The sequence below is a fragment of the Pyxicephalus adspersus genome, chromosome 11, assembly GCF_032062135.1.
Source record: "Pyxicephalus adspersus chromosome 11, UCB_Pads_2.0, whole genome shotgun sequence".
NCBI classification, from domain to species: domain Eukaryota; kingdom Metazoa; phylum Chordata; class Amphibia; order Anura; family Pyxicephalidae; genus Pyxicephalus; species Pyxicephalus adspersus.
Window position 1 is genome coordinate 20,884,420 of NC_092868.1, and position 16,564 is coordinate 20,900,983.

The 16,564-nt window shown below is 39.1% G+C and overlaps 1 protein-coding gene across 2 annotated transcripts in view; it reads left to right on the top strand.

The window, feature by feature from the left end:
* The window catches only part of TRPM4 (transient receptor potential cation channel subfamily M member 4), a 260,833-nt gene that overhangs the window by 24,651 nt on the left and 219,618 nt on the right, over positions 1 to 16,564 (top strand). For both annotated transcript variants that reach the window (XM_072425747.1, XM_072425748.1), the window contains exon 2: positions 6,588 to 6,655. In XM_072425747.1, coding sequence (XP_072281848.1) covers positions 6,588 to 6,655 — 68 coding nt within the window. The remainder of the gene's footprint in view (positions 1 to 6,587; positions 6,656 to 16,564) is intronic.

A 16,564-nucleotide genomic window follows, 5' to 3' on the forward strand; every position in this document is an offset into this window, starting at 1 on the left:
TAATAAATAAATATAATAATTATACCCGGGAGTTAATCCTAAGAATTACAGGCCCACAATATAAACAAAAATTTCTACGCAAAAAAAATAGGATCACTTTTTGCATCAAAAAATGACAGAATTAGAACGCTAGGGGGGTTAAAGAATGTCTCTGGGTTGGTAACTGGGGATAAAGAAAAGGCAGATTTACTAAACAGTTGGGCAAAATATCTACGTGTCCTCAAAGAGCTGAGCTCAGTTATTTCAAAGCCAATATTTCTAATTTTTAAAGACTCTTTAATCACTAGCATGGTACCAATGAATTGGCGTAAGGCCAATGTGGTTCCTATCTTCAAAAAGGGAGCAAGGTCATTACCAGATAACTACAGACTGGTTAGTTTAACATCCACAGTTGGAAAAGTCCTTGAGAGTTTGATAAAGAACCACATAGAGGAATTTCTGCTAGAAAATAATATTATAAGGGATAGTCAGCATGGCTTCAAGAAATAAGTTGTCAAAAGAAATTTACTCTTTTTATGAGGAAGTACGTAAACGGGTATACAGTGGAATAGCTGTTGATATAGTGTACTTGGACTTTGCTATATCTGCAATATCTAAAGCTAGCTTTAGATCAAAAGATACTTTACTTTCTTGTATCAAAAGAGGAATAGACTCTACTGTCCCAGTACAACGCATTGGTCAGACCACATCTGGCAAATGCAGTCGAGTTTTGGGCACCAGTTCACAAAAAAGGGCATTGTGGAATTGAAAAGTGTGCAGAGAAGGGCAACTAAATTATTAAAAGGAATGGAGGAGCTTATGAGGAGATATTAGTTGAACTGAATATATTCTCCCTTGCGAAGACGTCTAAGGGGGGATATGACCACCCTGTATAAAAATATAAATGGTCCATATAGAGAACTCTCTTCCCAATTAATCACATTGACATCATTACAAAGAACAAGAGGGCATCATTACAAAGAATAAGAGGACATTTTTGTGTCTGGAGGAAAAGAAATGTGAGCTCCGTATAAAGAAGGGATTTTTCACTGTAAGGTCTGTGAAAATGTGGCATAGGCTCTCTCAGGAAAATAGTTTCAGCAATTACTGTAGATTGCTTTAAGAAAATGCTGGAATTTTTCTAGAAGCACAGAATATAACTGGGTATTAAGTCTTTAAAGTAAAAATAACCATGACCATTGATCCAGGGAACATTCAATTGCCTCTTGAAATCATGAAGGAAATTTTTTTTTCCCCTGTGGAAGGCAAATTGAACCCTATGTCCTTAGGGTTTTATATCTGGGATATGTTTGTTTCCCTAGTGGTTGAACTTGATGGATGTATGTCTTTTTTTCACCTGATCTACTATGTAACTATATCGGGTATGGTCTTGGTGTTCACCCCTTGGCATTTCCTTTTTCATTGTACTACATCTATGGGCATGTACAAATTCTATATTGTCCTTTTTTTACTTAATGCAGCTAAAGCAATCACCACCCTCTATTTGAAATCTCCCATTGCACCATGGGGTACAATGGGCCTGGTTTCAGAGTGTGGATGACCTCTGCTACATAGAGGAGTTGTTGCATGATCTCTGAAGTTCATCTGCTTTATTTACAGAAATTTAGACATCATGGTTACTGTTCAGAGGAAAAGAACAGTATTCTAAAATTGTCGTGTCAGATCCTAAGTTTGTGTCATGGGTTGGAAGCAGTTTAACTATATAATAGTTACAGCCTGGTTTGCTTTCACCATGATGCATGGTATTTTTCTTTTTTTTTCAGGTATGAATATTTAAGATGAATCGTGCTGGTATACAAGGTTTTAATTGTGTCTTTATGCATTCTACAATAAATATAGTTCTGTTTCCTATAATTTGAGGATGTATTTACTATATTGTTGTTAGTTTCTTGGATTGAACTTTTTTATATTTTGCGTTATTTGTAAAGTTTTTCTACCTTGTGATTTTCTTACCTATGAATATGTATCCCCCATTCTTACCCTTTTAATTAAAAAAAAATGTTAGTCACTGCCACCCAGATTTTCTTTTAACATGCACATGTTATAAGCTCTGCATTGTTTTTTTTCAAAAAGAGCTAGGTCCAGTAGAGTATAATTTCCATGATACCAATGTCAGGGTAGTTTACCACAGTTCCAGTCTGTTCTGTCTTTTCTATCGGTGTAGGTAATTGATTATCTATCTTTAGCAGTGGGGACTGGGAGGCTGCATAAGATGCTCACATGGGGATCCACTAGCAACCAAAAAAACAAGCAAGGGGTTGAAGTGCAAACTTACTTCAGGCTTTTGCCTATTCTTCTTTTTTTTTTTTTTTCTTTAGAAAGTTGCCCACAACAAACAAAATAAAAACATTAGCATTCCAGGAACTCACTTGGTAGCCTTGTCTCCTCAAAAAAAAAGAAAATACGAATCAAATTCTATAAGTATAAATTGGCAACTCGGTCTTTGTGGAGATCTTTCCTGGCCTCCAGCTACCCACTGGATACATGGATACATCTAAGATTCAGGACTGTTAAGCTAAATAGTACACCTGTGTTCAGGCTGTTTAGGCACAATAAACCTGGACATGAACCAGGTGGTCGGGCCCTTCCTTTAACTTCCCTGACCAGCTCCAGGACCCTAAACTGGTTTTCCAACACTACCACTACCACCACCACCAACTTGCCCACCTTTCCTGGAGCTTTTAATTCATGAAACACCACTGCATACCTTTCCAACTAAGCGATGTGACACCCTGCCACAGGGCCCTTTTACAAACCAATTAAATATGTATTATGCTTTCCCATATTCAACTCCACTTATATTGTCTCAATATCATGACAGGCACCATCAACAATTTTTTTTTTTTTCAAATTTCCTTTCATATCACCTCTCACATACATGAACACAGAAACAAAAAAATGCAGGGATTTTTAAGGCATTCTATCTTAATCCAGGTAGCAATAAAATAAGACTTTTTTTTCAATACACCAAACAAATATACATTTTAAAATATTAAAATGATTACAATTTTTGGGTGAAGGAAGCCTGAGTAGGGGGGAAGGCGGGCTAAATGCTAAGAATATTGCTTATATTTAAAGTAAAACAAAGTATACAATCATACATATATTGAGTCCGCTCCCCATTACATCTTCATGGGTTGTGGATTCAACCCCTAGACAAAAACATTTAGTAATGTCTTAGTATTGTTAGACATCTTATGATCCAACATGTTTCCCCTATTTGGCTTTTTCATTCCAATACATGATTACCTTTTCTTATATTTTATAATGTTATGTTTTTAGACTGAACTGTTAATCTTGCCCTCGCCTCTGAGGATTGGGATCCATACAGCTGTCTTTTTTAGGGGATTGTCATTCTTATAGGAACTGTTGTGATGGTTGTATGAGTATTAAATATGTGGAAATATATTTTGAAATATGCTGTTATGTAATGATGAAGTGGATGGGAGTGTTTCACCCAAAAGTTGTTCCAAACTTTAAAATGTATGTGTTTGTTGTAATGTAAAATAATGTCTTTTATTATTATTGCTACCAAGATTGAGATAAAGTGCCTGTATTTTTTCGTTTCTGTGTTATATTGCTAATTGGGATGTGGCATTGATGTAATATATGTTTATCCCACCTAAAATTTGTAGCCCCTCTTACATACAGATTTACGCCACCACCTTTTCGAAAAGTTTTACTCTTGACTTTTTGAATGAGTCTGAATTCAGCAATACCAACTTGCTTGCTAAACTGCTATCATTGAACAGGCTTTTTAAACCATTGCGTTGTTTACCAGCAGTGTTTCCCATACCCTTTTGTTTTATCAGTGCAAAAATTGTACTGTGCATGCCAATGTTTGTAACCTGGCAAACTTTTTTCTCTATCTAAAACCCTTCTCCAGCTATCCTCCATCCACTCTCCAATGGAGACTGCCCCCATCTGACTTATTTGCCCCCTTATTCAACTGTCCCACCAACCTTGGTCTTAGTTTAAATCTGCTTTATGCTTTAAATTTTCCCAAAAGTCTCTTCCCTTGCACACTCTTACATTTAGGTGCAAACCATCTTTGGCATATAGGTTGTATGACAATGAAAAGTCAGCCCAGTGCTTCAAGCTTGTTAGCATTCATTTTATCAGTTAGTTTGCAGACTACTTAAGCCCTTAACCCCTGTGTTTTTTTTAACTTAAAAGCCAAAAGTGAGCAAGCTCATAGCTACGTTTATTGGTACTTATAGCCCACCTGAGAACATTTAACCACTCCCCTTAATTGGTGAAGGAAAGTGAAATGTATGCTTTTAAAAAAATGACTGAAAAGGAGAAAAAATTATATAAAGGCTGATAGAGTATCAAAATCCCAAAATTAAAACAGATTTAGTAACCCAAAAATTAAATATCTTAAACACCACTCCTGTGTTTTTAAACTCCCACTTAGTTCTAAGCCACTTGGCTTACAAACCAAAAGTGAGCATTCTTAGGGCCCGATTTATTAAAGCTGTCCAAGGCTGGAGAGGATACACATCTATCTGTAAAGATGGGTGATCCAGCAAACCTGGAATGGATTTCTTAAGTCATTTGCTATTTGTTAGCAAGTGTTCCAATCCTGAACCAGATCCATTCCAGATTTGCTGAATCACTCACCTTCCCTGATGAAATTGTATCCTCTCCAGCCTTGGAGAGCTGTTAGTCACTGGTTTTTGCTTAGTGTAAAGGTGAAGTCTGTAGTTTAAAAAGTCCAATTTCAGGGTCGCTGGATCTCCCACACAGTGACTCAGAATAATAGGGAGAACAATATTACGGATTAATAAATGTTAACTTTTTATCAATTTTGTAAAGTGATAATTTTGTTAGTTGCTAAAACCTTTGGATCCTATGTATATTGATCTTATCTATAGTTTACTTGATGGAATGGTGCCTCCTTTGCTATTGGAGACTTCTTACTATTTAGTCCCCTCCATCTAGGTTTAGTTTTAAACCTTATGACAAAGAACTGTTAGTATGAAACCTGCAAAGGCACTGTCATGGTCATTTGAAAGAGTATTTTTATTTTTTTCAGCAATTACTTAATATGGTATACTCCTGCTGGTTCCTTGTTTGTGAGTATGCTTTAACCAGCATTTTGGATGTTTTTGCAAACAGGAACCCTGTTGAAATAATGCTATTATCAAATTTCAGCAGAAAGAGAAAATTTTGTTACCAACCCTATAGAGTCAGGGCCCTGCTTGGATATCAAAGTGGCAAGAAGTAGCAGTATTGTTGGGCTGTGTAGTACAAGAAATCCTTGACCGGGACCAACACTGCAGAGAAATTGTATTCATACAGTTTGGCAAAAGCAGTGTATTTTTAGTTAGCATAACCCCTTTTGCCCCTTTCAAGACTTGAGCATCTAAAAATAATATAAATAAAAAGCTATGTTGTGTTGGAAGTAGAATTCATGAGGCATGGGAACGCTGATGTTGTCACAAGACACCAGTGATGGTTTGTGGACTTTGGCGCATCATAGGACTCGGACAACATCAGAAATAATTACACTTGAGGCAAAGAGAAGATAACGTTGTTTAAAAAAAGACTTTTTACCCAGACATATGCATAGACGGGTACATGTAATTAAAAAAAAAAAAACTATATATATATATATATATATATATATGGCAGCAGCGTCTCCAGAAAATACGAATGACACCTTGGTACTCCATCCCAGAAGGGTTCAGAGCAATTCAAGGCTTAGAGAAAACTTCAGTTGTCATCTGGCCTCACTGAGGGCATTAGTGATGGTATTGAGTAGTCTTCCTAGATATTACATTTATATTATATATGTCAAAATTTCTAAAAATTTAGGGGAAAATTTCAACTTTTTTTTATTTTGAGCAAAAGTCAGATTAAGTGTTGAATTTAGCACTGGTTGAATTACATCATCTATCTCTAATTAGTAGCATTGGAGGCTTTTTGAATTCTTTAACCTCCTGGAACGGTTCATTTCTGTCCAGATTTATATGTCTAAAAGTTGTACATTGTTTTTCATGGAAATTTATTTTACTTTATAATATAATATGAGTAAAATAAACTTTAAAAAAAAACAAAATCATGTCAAATTAATAAATTAAAAAATATATATATATTTCCACATATAAATCCACTGTATTGCATTAAATACAGTTATTTTGTATTGAATGCAATACAAATAGATTTAAATTTCCCGTCCCGCCCTGAACGGAACGTCCACACGCACCGACGTCACTGGGAAACTCCCCGGTGACTCATCGTGTGCAGAGGACGCCAGCCGGAGGAAGAAAGAAGACGATCGCAAAGAAGGACGCCAGCGGAGCAGGTAAGCGCTTTATTTTACTATTATTTCCCATAGGTTTACCTACCCCAAGTGTGATTCGGTGTTACCACTTCTAGCATCTGTTTTTCTACCCCAAGTCACACTCGGGGTTACCGCTGGGGAGGTTAAAAAGTAAGCTGTCATTTGATTCTGTTTTTATTTCAAAGCTTACTATTACTGTATAAATATAATAAAGCTCCATTTTAGCCCTTTTCACCAATTATAAATACCTGTTTTATTGTTTGTTCCTATTTTAATTCTCATTTTACTCTCTCTGCAGAGCTGGATTCCTAAGTTATTTAAAATGAAAACATGTACCACATACATAGAAGACAATGGACCCAACAGGTGTGTTATTTTTTTACAACTTTTATATTGTTAGATTGGCTTGTGATTTGTTTTGCTTGTGGATACCTACTGCTGATTTTCTGAGCATTTCATGGATACAATAGAAAGGTGCACTTTAAAGGTTGGTTCAGAAATATGTTTTTTCTTTTGGGCAATTAGACATTGTGGTTGCCAGTTCTACCAACCTTTACTGATTTACTGTTTTCCTTAAGTTGTTATTTGAATGAATTAGAAAGGGAATTGGCAGTCATTTGTCAAGCAATGTGATAGATCCAGCATTCTCAGATGCTTTAAAAGTTGTTAATATTGAACAGTAGTAGACAGATTAATTTACAATAATAACATAACAGTGCACCACATCCATATTTTATGTGAATTTGTGGTGATAATCAGTAAATAAACATAAAGATTGTTAGAAAAGGGGGACTTTCAATGTGCTATAAAATACAAAACATCCAGAGTTTAAAATTCGATTTATTTGAATTTATTTAAAAGATTAAAAAAAAAACAGTGTCAAGGAAAAATGTATCTATTTCTTAAAGAAACATCAGCTGTTAGGTTAATATTGCAATCGTAAGAGAACAGACACTGACACCAGTTCATAAAGAGTTGCTGTTCTGATTTATTCAGAAAAGATTGTGTTATTTATACAAAGTAAAGTAGGTGGTACAGAAAGGTAATTTCATTAAAGGTTTGAGGTAAATGGTGATCCTTCAGGAATCCAGAGTCATTGATGGCCCTAAGCAATGCATGGCCTTGATACCCAGGCTATCTTCTCTCAGGTCCCATTTTTAGTCATTGTTCCTTTTTTATACTTTGATTAATAGACACACAAAAGAAACTTAATGAGATTTACAGGACGGTCACCCCTTACAATGCAGTCAGCTTTCCTAATATTTCTCATTGATGATTTTGATACAAGATGCAGACGGAGACAAAATCATTTTCCTTCTCATTCCCCCTTTTGGTCATTCTACTGACCACACAAACACCTACTTTAGACATGGCATGTGTAATGTTGAGAAAACCATGCCCAAGGCAAAACCATTCAGCATTCGTAGGTCAGAGACTAGCGGGAAATCTTGCACATAACTGAAAGTCTTTTTCTGTTATATAAATTTTAAAATACCAATGAAAAAAAAACTAAATTTGGCCTAACCAAGAGTAAAAACATAATAAATTGTATAGATTGGTTTGAGCTAGGCCCAGAATATTCCACTAAACCATGCTGTTCATGCCTGATTCTCCGACTCACTTTCTTGCAGTGAGGAACGTGTATCCAGGCATGTCTGCTGTGGTTTATCAGATGTCAGTGTTGTACTTGATAGGGACCATCCAACCTAGGTTCCAAGGTTCATCTGGTGATTCTTTTCATCACCACCCAAGCTTCTGGTTTAAACTGTTGGGATCCAGTTGGGTTTGGATCTGGAATAGAATGAAACAAATATTTATGCACCTTGTTTAGACATTTCTGCAAAGAGGCCACATACCCTGTCGTATCAGAATAGACTGCTTTGAGCTGTTGAGGAGAATACAATCCTGTTCTTGGGGCATCCCAAATAATATTTCATAAAGGGAAAGCCTTTAATTCATTTTAGGTGTTGTTTACATTTAATACAATATGCAGGCATTCAACCCAAGATTTCTAAACTTCAGCAGCAATTTTGGCAATAATATTTTTGATACCATTGAGTCTCCCCACTTTTCCACTACTTTGAGGATGTTATGGTGTGTGGAAGACCCTGATTGGACTTCCCTATTGAAATGGGATCCTTGTTCTGACTCTAATATACTCTATTACCTAGGGCCCCAAATCTGCAGACAAATTCAAGTAATTTCTTTGCTGCTATTTTAGCAGTAACTTTAGCTACCAGCTAGGCCTCAGGCCTTCCAGAAAATATATCTACACACACACAAGCACTCATTCAAATGTTCCTACTTTTGGAAGCTGTATAACATCTACTTGAAATAGATGGGTAGAAGGGGTACTTTGGTCTAAGTGAGTCTTTACTACTTGGCCAGGGTTATGGCATGAACAGGTAAAGCAAGAAAGAGTATATTTTGCAGCAAAGGCTGTAAATCCAAGAGCTATCCATTACTTGCTTACTGTGATAGACATTGCATTTATATCTAAGTGAGTGATTCCATGCAAAAGATAAGCCATCATGGGGTACAATGGTGGGGGCAAGCAATAGATCTGACCATGCCCCCAGACATTTTCATTGTTTTTCTTTGCCCCCAGCTGAATCCATTTTTTCTTTTCTTCCTCTGAGGCCTGTTCCTGTAATTTCGCTAGGACTTTAAGTTCACAGGCCTTTTATGATCTATGATGTCAGATAACATGGTTCTTATAGGTGCTATTGGCAGGAGGGCAGCTTCTTTGGCTCTCTCATCTGCCTTTATAAAACCTTGTGCTTCTGGAGTCTGAAGCTTTGTATGGGCCTGCACTTTTACAATGGTTACCTTAGCAAGTTATAGGGCTGCAAGAAGCTCCCCCACTACCACAAATTAGGCATTTATAATTGGCTTACCTGTAAATGTCATGTAGGGACCGTAGTCTTAAGCTATGCCAAATGCATAATATCTATCTGTCCACACAGTAACTCTCCTGCCTTGGCCAGAGTACATGCTTTAATCAGGACTTGCATATCAGCTTCCTGAACGAACACATCAGAAGGTAAACTCTGTTGGTTTATTATGCCATCAGCTGCCACTGCATATCCAGTACACAGCTACCCATCAGTATAGCATTGGGAACCATCTATAAACATCTTAAAATCAGGATTAGTTACATATATAGTTAGATGATATATTTGATAATCCCTGTGTCTCAGTTTTGTATTCGTAATAATCATGTACATCCACTTTTCTTGAGACATTCTCAACACATGAAGAGTGTAGAAAGATTTAATATTTTACACCTTCTGATTGTTAAATTGGTACGTGTAAGTAAAACAACACCATTATTAGGCAACCTAGCTGCTGACAAATGCTTTGTTTTACTTTATATGTAAAATATTAAACAGAAGTGTCTGATCCAAGACCAAGTCTGCTTCTTTTTCGAGCAACAATGCAAAAGCTGTCACTGCTCTAACACAACCTGGTGATCCCTTCATCACATGATCTCGCTGACAGGAGAAATATGCCAATGGTCACTCTGTTTGTTTTCATGCCTTTGGCACAATACTCCTGTAGCATGGCCAGAATTCTTATGACAGAACAGGTAAAATTGTTTCCTGTAGTCTGAAAGGGAAAATGGAAGCGGACAATATAGCAGTTTTCAAATCTTTCAAACCCTGGACATCATTTTTTAAGAAATTGGAAGTGGTTTTTCCTAATACATTAAGAAAAATTTGTATATAGTTAATACATTATCAATAAAGAGGCGTTTTGGATCCACTCTCAGTGGTACCCTACTGAACTCCAGAAGACTCGCAGCTGTCTGTCCTCAAATGTTTGCTAAAAATACAACTTTTACAGCTTACTTTATTTGCTTTATTACCTATCTTAGCTAGGAAACAGTTTCTTTCCCATACGTTTCCCCATCATCACAGCACAGAAGCAAATCATCCATATACTGTAATAATGCTGTACTACCTTTTTCAGGAATCCATCCATTCAGTACCTCATGCAATATTTGGATGTACAGGGTGAATTTACTCCTCAATGTGTAAGATGCGTCTTTGCATGTTCTCAAAGGCAAAAAGATAATAAATATCTAGGTGCAAGGGCACAGAAAAGAAAGCAATAGTTATCACAGAGAAACAAGCAGGAGTTGGAGGGATCTGACCCAACCTAATGAGGGTTTGGTACCACTGGAGTGTCTGCCTCTTTATCCTATTTACTGTTGCCACTCCTCAGTAAGGTGTATACAACACTCTTTCGCAGATTCCACAGATTGTCCTCATCCTTTGTTCTTAACAATGAAGTACAATGAAAGTACAAACAACAAATAAATTAGAAACAATCCAAGCAACTAATTACTCACAACAAATTACAAACAGCATAAGAAACCAATTGGGCACCAGATCATAAATCAGCATTATCAAATTTAACATCTCATCAACAATATTATTATTGACACAACATAAACGCTTGAGATCTCCGACATCATTACACTAGAACAGGTGTCGGCAACCCGCGGCTCTTAAGCCTTCTTATTGTGGCTCCCTTCCTTATTTACTGCAGCTGGTGTTGACACTTCCACCGGCGGGGTAAGGGGACACTCCCTCTCCTCCGTATACATTGCAAAAGAGAGAGATTTCCCTTCAGGGGCACTTCTGGTGCAGGCAGAGCCATTAGCACGGGACTCAAGAGTCCCTCACTGATAGGGGTCCTGTGTTCCCGGGTGCTTACACATGGGACACGAGACTAGATGCAAATGCAGCTGCTCATTGAGTGATGCACAGCTCCTAAAGTAAAAGAGAGCCTGAAAAAAAGAAGTTGAGTTTAAAATTAAGTTCTATTGGGCCTGTCCGGCAGATGGCGGCTTATGACGCATATTACCTAAGGTCTCTGCCATCTGGGGGAATCCTCAACTTATCATCCCTTTGGGATGGGTCCCAAAGGTAAAGGGACCATAGAAGGGGAGAATCGTGAGCAGCGGGAGTGCAGCCTGTGGGCTTACCGGCTTTTTATCCTCCAGAGCCCGAACCACGAGGAACCAGGTCGCAAAGCCGCAGCCTCCAGGAATTCCGCGACCACTACCGAGGGAGCGCAGTCGCCCCGCAAGAAGCAAGGCAGAGCCCTCAGATACAGCAGGCTCTGGGGGCACAAGAGGCTCACCTTCATCTGTCTAGCACTCCAAATTCTCCAGTCCGGAGCCCAATTATTTCTGCAACCATGGATGAGAAACACTTTAGGGCCTTTCCCACCAGACATGACCTAGAACAAAGCAATTGGCAGATTAGAGGCAAGTTGTAAATCAGAATTTCAGGCCATGCAGTGTTCTTTACAGCAAGTTACAGCTACCACGCTCACGCTGCAAAATGCTTGTGCAGATCGCCACTCAAAAGGCAGCCCACAGTACAATATTAGAACGGCATGAAGCCCAACTTAACGTATTGTTTCTACTCCACGACCGTGCTGAAAATCCAGATAGATGCAACAACATACGTATCCAGGGGCTTCCAGAATCTGTTTCAAATTCAGAACTTCATTCCGCAGCTTGCTCTTTTTGCCTCCCTCCTGTGTGTGCCTCCAGATGTAGATCTTGAGATAGATTGCATTCACAGAACACTGGGCCCATGGAACAAAGATCCCCAGTGGCCGAGGGATATGCTTTGCAAGATCTATTTCTTTAGGACCAAGGAGGATATCTTGCGTAAAGCCAGAGATGCAGAGTCTATTGAGTATGCAGGAGCACGTCTCCAGCTGCTACCAGATTCAGTTCACACTGGATCAAAGCCGAGCTCTTAAAGCCAATACTCGACGTTCTAAAAGAACAAAACATTCCCTATAGGTGGGGGTACTCATTCCATCTGATTATACGTAAAGATGGCAAAAATTATATTCTCGGCTCTCCAGCGGATCTTCCTCGGTTGTTGGTGGATTTACAACTTCCTCCTATTACCCTGTTGGAATTGCCAACAGCAATGCCTCCATCACACAGGAATCCTCCTGCAGCTTCTTCCATTCACCTACAACATCCTTCACCTCCTGCACCCCCCAGACCACTAGAAGCCAGTGCAGAACATATGGTAGGCACAAGCTCTCTACCCAGCGACCTCTCCTCCATGATGCTACTAGACCCTGCTGAAGACACCTTTCAGTTTTGCTTAAATTTACTGAGCCATTAAGCCAATGGTTATGCACCGATGTATGTTTTGCTGTTCTATTTTTATACCTGGCTCCCTAGTTTACTGGTAGCCAACCATGTAGGCCCTTTTCTGGTCATTGCTCAGGAACGTGATTTTTTCACTCTACTGGCTACAGTTGGAACTTTTAGTTCTCCTACCCTACTATTTGTGGAAACTTTATCAATAGTTAACAATTTGGACATTGGCTACCCCTTGCACCATCGGACTCCTCAGTACTGGTAGATATCTGTCCTCTTTTCCTTTTTTTTTATAGCTCGGTTTTTTGATGTTTGGGCAAAACTTGAGTACTGTTTAATGTTATCCTCCACTGGCTCCCTCACCACTCAGTAGAGTCATTAGCTGGCCTCTTGACTGCCTATTTACTGGGCAGATACAATCAAGGTCACCAGTGGATAGATGTTCTTTAGTATACCCCACCCCCTTCCATGCTTTGGCAGGCCTAGGGCCTAACTGTCTTGTACAGGTGGTGGGGTTTAGGTTGACCGGTATCTATTTACCTCCTTAATGTATTCAATGCCCTTTTCAGTAATTTGGCCTCATTTGTGTAGACGATTTTCTCATGGTATTATATGAACGCTGTGAATATGCTATATTTTGTTTTAATTTTTTTTTTACACGCACTTGGTTACTTGGATTTCCCTGGGCGGTATTAAATTGGATTTGTTTGCTTCCTCCTTTCGTAGACCGACACTTCCCCACATAGGTCTACTGTCCCTTCAGGCGGAAGTTTGGGACTTTTGTTCTTGCATTAGTTTTCACCCCACGTGCGAGAAGCTAGCCCGCCTCGCTCATCTGATGACCCTCTCCCCCTTCCTTGCCCTTATGTCGCCACCCAATGTACAACCACAAGTTTTGAAAATGCGCTAAGAGCCCTAATGGCCCCAACAGGCATTCTCAACACAAAGCAAGAGTACAAATCTAACTCCTTCAAGAGACCCACTTTCAGTCTAATCGGATCCCATCTCTCTGTAACCATTATTACTCCACTTGGTCCCATAGTTCCAATACTGAATCCAAAACTAAAGGGGTCTCCATAGTGTTTCATAAATCGCTACCAGTCCAGATCATAGATACCCACTCTGATCCACAAGGCAGATATCTAATTGTCAAGAATTCCATTTGGGACAAGAAGTTTACCATTGCCTTTTTTTTATGCACCCAACCAGCGACGGCTATCATTCAGTATTTGGAGAATTCTAAAAGGGGTTGCGGAGGCCACTATTATAGTTGGAGGCAATTTAAACTTTGTACTTGACCCCTGCATTGACACGTCCTCTGGGAAAACCCCCATCTTTTATTTTAAACTTAATTCTTTCCGCTCCAAACTGCACGATTTTAGGCTGATGGACATTTGGCGTACACTTCACCTGACAACATAGACTATTTGTTCCTGAGTCACCGAACACTTGATTGGCACCCAACTGCCTCCATAGACTCCTGCCCTTGGTCTAATTACTCCTCAGTGACGTTACCCCTTCAAGTCCCGCAAGCAGGCCCTAACGAATAGACATTGTAATGATTCCCTATTCAAAGACCCGATTTGCGCTAACGCGGTACTAGACACGATATCTAATTTTCTCAGGGACCATTCCTCTGATACCACCTCCCTCCCAATACAATGGGAGGCCATGAAGGCCGTTCTTAAGGGGATCTTAATACAGCAAGGAGCTGGACTCTAGATAGACGCCAAAACTCAAGATATCGAACTTACATCTGATAAAGTCGCTCATTGGAACATTTACATAAGCAAAATATGGCCCCTGAAATATTTCTAGAACAGCAGCTAGGACACATCTGTTTGAATTGTTTGACCTGGCGCACCAGCGCCATCGGGATCGTTTTCGTAAATCAATACGGGGATAAATGCGGCAGACTTTTGGCGTGGGGTTTGCATCCGCATTCATCTGCCTTATATATACCTTCCATACGGAACTCCACAGGTAAACTGACATCTATTCAGAAAGATATTTTACAGGTCTTTCACAATTATTACTCCAATTTATATCACTTACAGCCAGACCCAGTATCACTCTCTGGAGCAATATATATCAGAAACGCCCCTTTCAGAAACAGACCTAGAAGCAATATCCTATTTGGAATCCCCATTCACTGAAGAAGAAGTTAATGCAGCGATAAAATCAACGCCAGTGATCAAAAGCTCAGGACCCGATGGGTTCACACCTCGTTTTTACAAGTTACACGCCCTCACTTTGGTTCCTTTCTTGACCAAGGTGTTTTCTTCTATATCAATAGATTCACCTTTTCCAACTCAGTCTCAAAGCACATATCACCGGTCTCCCTAAACCGGGTAAGGACCGCACAGTATGCTCAAACTATATGCCTATATCTTTGATAAATTTGGACGCTAAATTGTTTTTTAAGTTATTAGCAAATAGGCTATCCCACCACATGCAATTCTTGATCCATGAGGATCAAATGGTGTTTATTTATGGAAGGGAGGCAAGGGATAATACCATCAAAATCATTTTACTAACCCATCATGCTCAAGCCACCCGAACTCCAATGTGCCTCCTATCGGTTGATGGATTGAAAGCCTTTGACAGTGTCAACTGGCAGTTCATGTACTCATCATTGCGTCAGGTAGGTCTTTGCCCCAATATGATTGCGAGAATTTCAGCACTTTACTCCTCACCAAGGGCTTGGGTGAGGGTTAATGATGACCTATCTCACTCTTTCCAAATTCAGAATGGAAGAAGACAGGGGTGTCATCTTGCCCCATTGCTCTATGCATTGGTAATGGAACATCTAGCTGTTGCCTTATGTCAAAATACAGATGTCAATGGCATCAAGTTGGGTGAATCTCCTCTTTTATTTTTCCTCCCCCCATTTCACAATACCCTCTAATCTGATGGAATTTTGATAAAATCAGCCTCTGTAGTAATTTTAAGGTAAATGACTCAAAATCTGAAAATCTCAACATTACTCTAGATACTAATCAAATGACATCTAGTAGTGCTAACACCTCTTTTAGAATATACAACAAGGCGATTAAATACTTAGGGGTGTTGATAACATCTAATCCCTCTAATCTGTTCTCCTATAACTATCCCCCCCATATAGTAAACTCCAATCTGACTTTCAGAAATATGCTCCCTACTTCTGGGATGGTTCACAAATATCAACACTCCCAAGATGGATATACTACCGAAGTTATTGTATCTGTTCCAAACCGTTCCAATCTCTTTACCAGCCAACTATTTACGAAAATTGCATAGTTTATTTCGACATTTTATGTGGAAGGCGAGGCGTCCTTGATTGGCATTCCGTACATTGGCTAAACCTAAAGATAGAGGGGGGGGTAGGTGTTTTCGATGTTACGTTTCATTATCGGGCATCAGTCTTATAACATGTGGTGGACTGGTTTCACAATAGACACTCCAAAGAATGGGTAAGATTAGAAAATTCTCTCTCCCCAATTGATGTTAGGTCCTTATGCTGGGTAGATCGTTCTCATTTATCTCTGACTACCCCTTTGCCTAAGCTTACCTCTGACCTACTGCATAATTGGGATATCTCTATCAAATCAGGTTATTAAAGATTGAGTCCCGGACCTCGAGAAAATACACCACATGGAAATGATGGTGGCAGAGGAAAATGACCGTATGGAACAATTCAAAATAACATGTTCAGTGTGGGACTGGATTAAAGAATCCCCTGAAATTTAGTCACATATACGCTAAAGAAATATTAGTCAATGAGTCTCTCGGCCTGGTGTTGAGAGTTTCTATTCAAACGTTTCCCCCCCTGTTCTGTCTTTCCCCCCCTCCTACCCCCCACCCTACGGCTATTTCGTTGACTGTTGTATTTTTTTTTCTGTTTGTTTGTAAATATTTGTTGATGTCAATCCAGGGTCCAGATAACATCATGGCTCTTGGGTTTACCTATCCATGAGTCGAAAGAACCCTTTTTCTATTGCTATTTACGCTGTCGGGTATGTTTATTTTCTGCCAGCTCTGAGGGGCAATGTGTTATGTGCTTTTTGATTTCAGATTGCCCGAATAAAGCTGAGTTCTACCTCTAAGGGTTTTTTTTTTGTTTTTTAAATCCTGATTGTTATATTGTGTTTGTT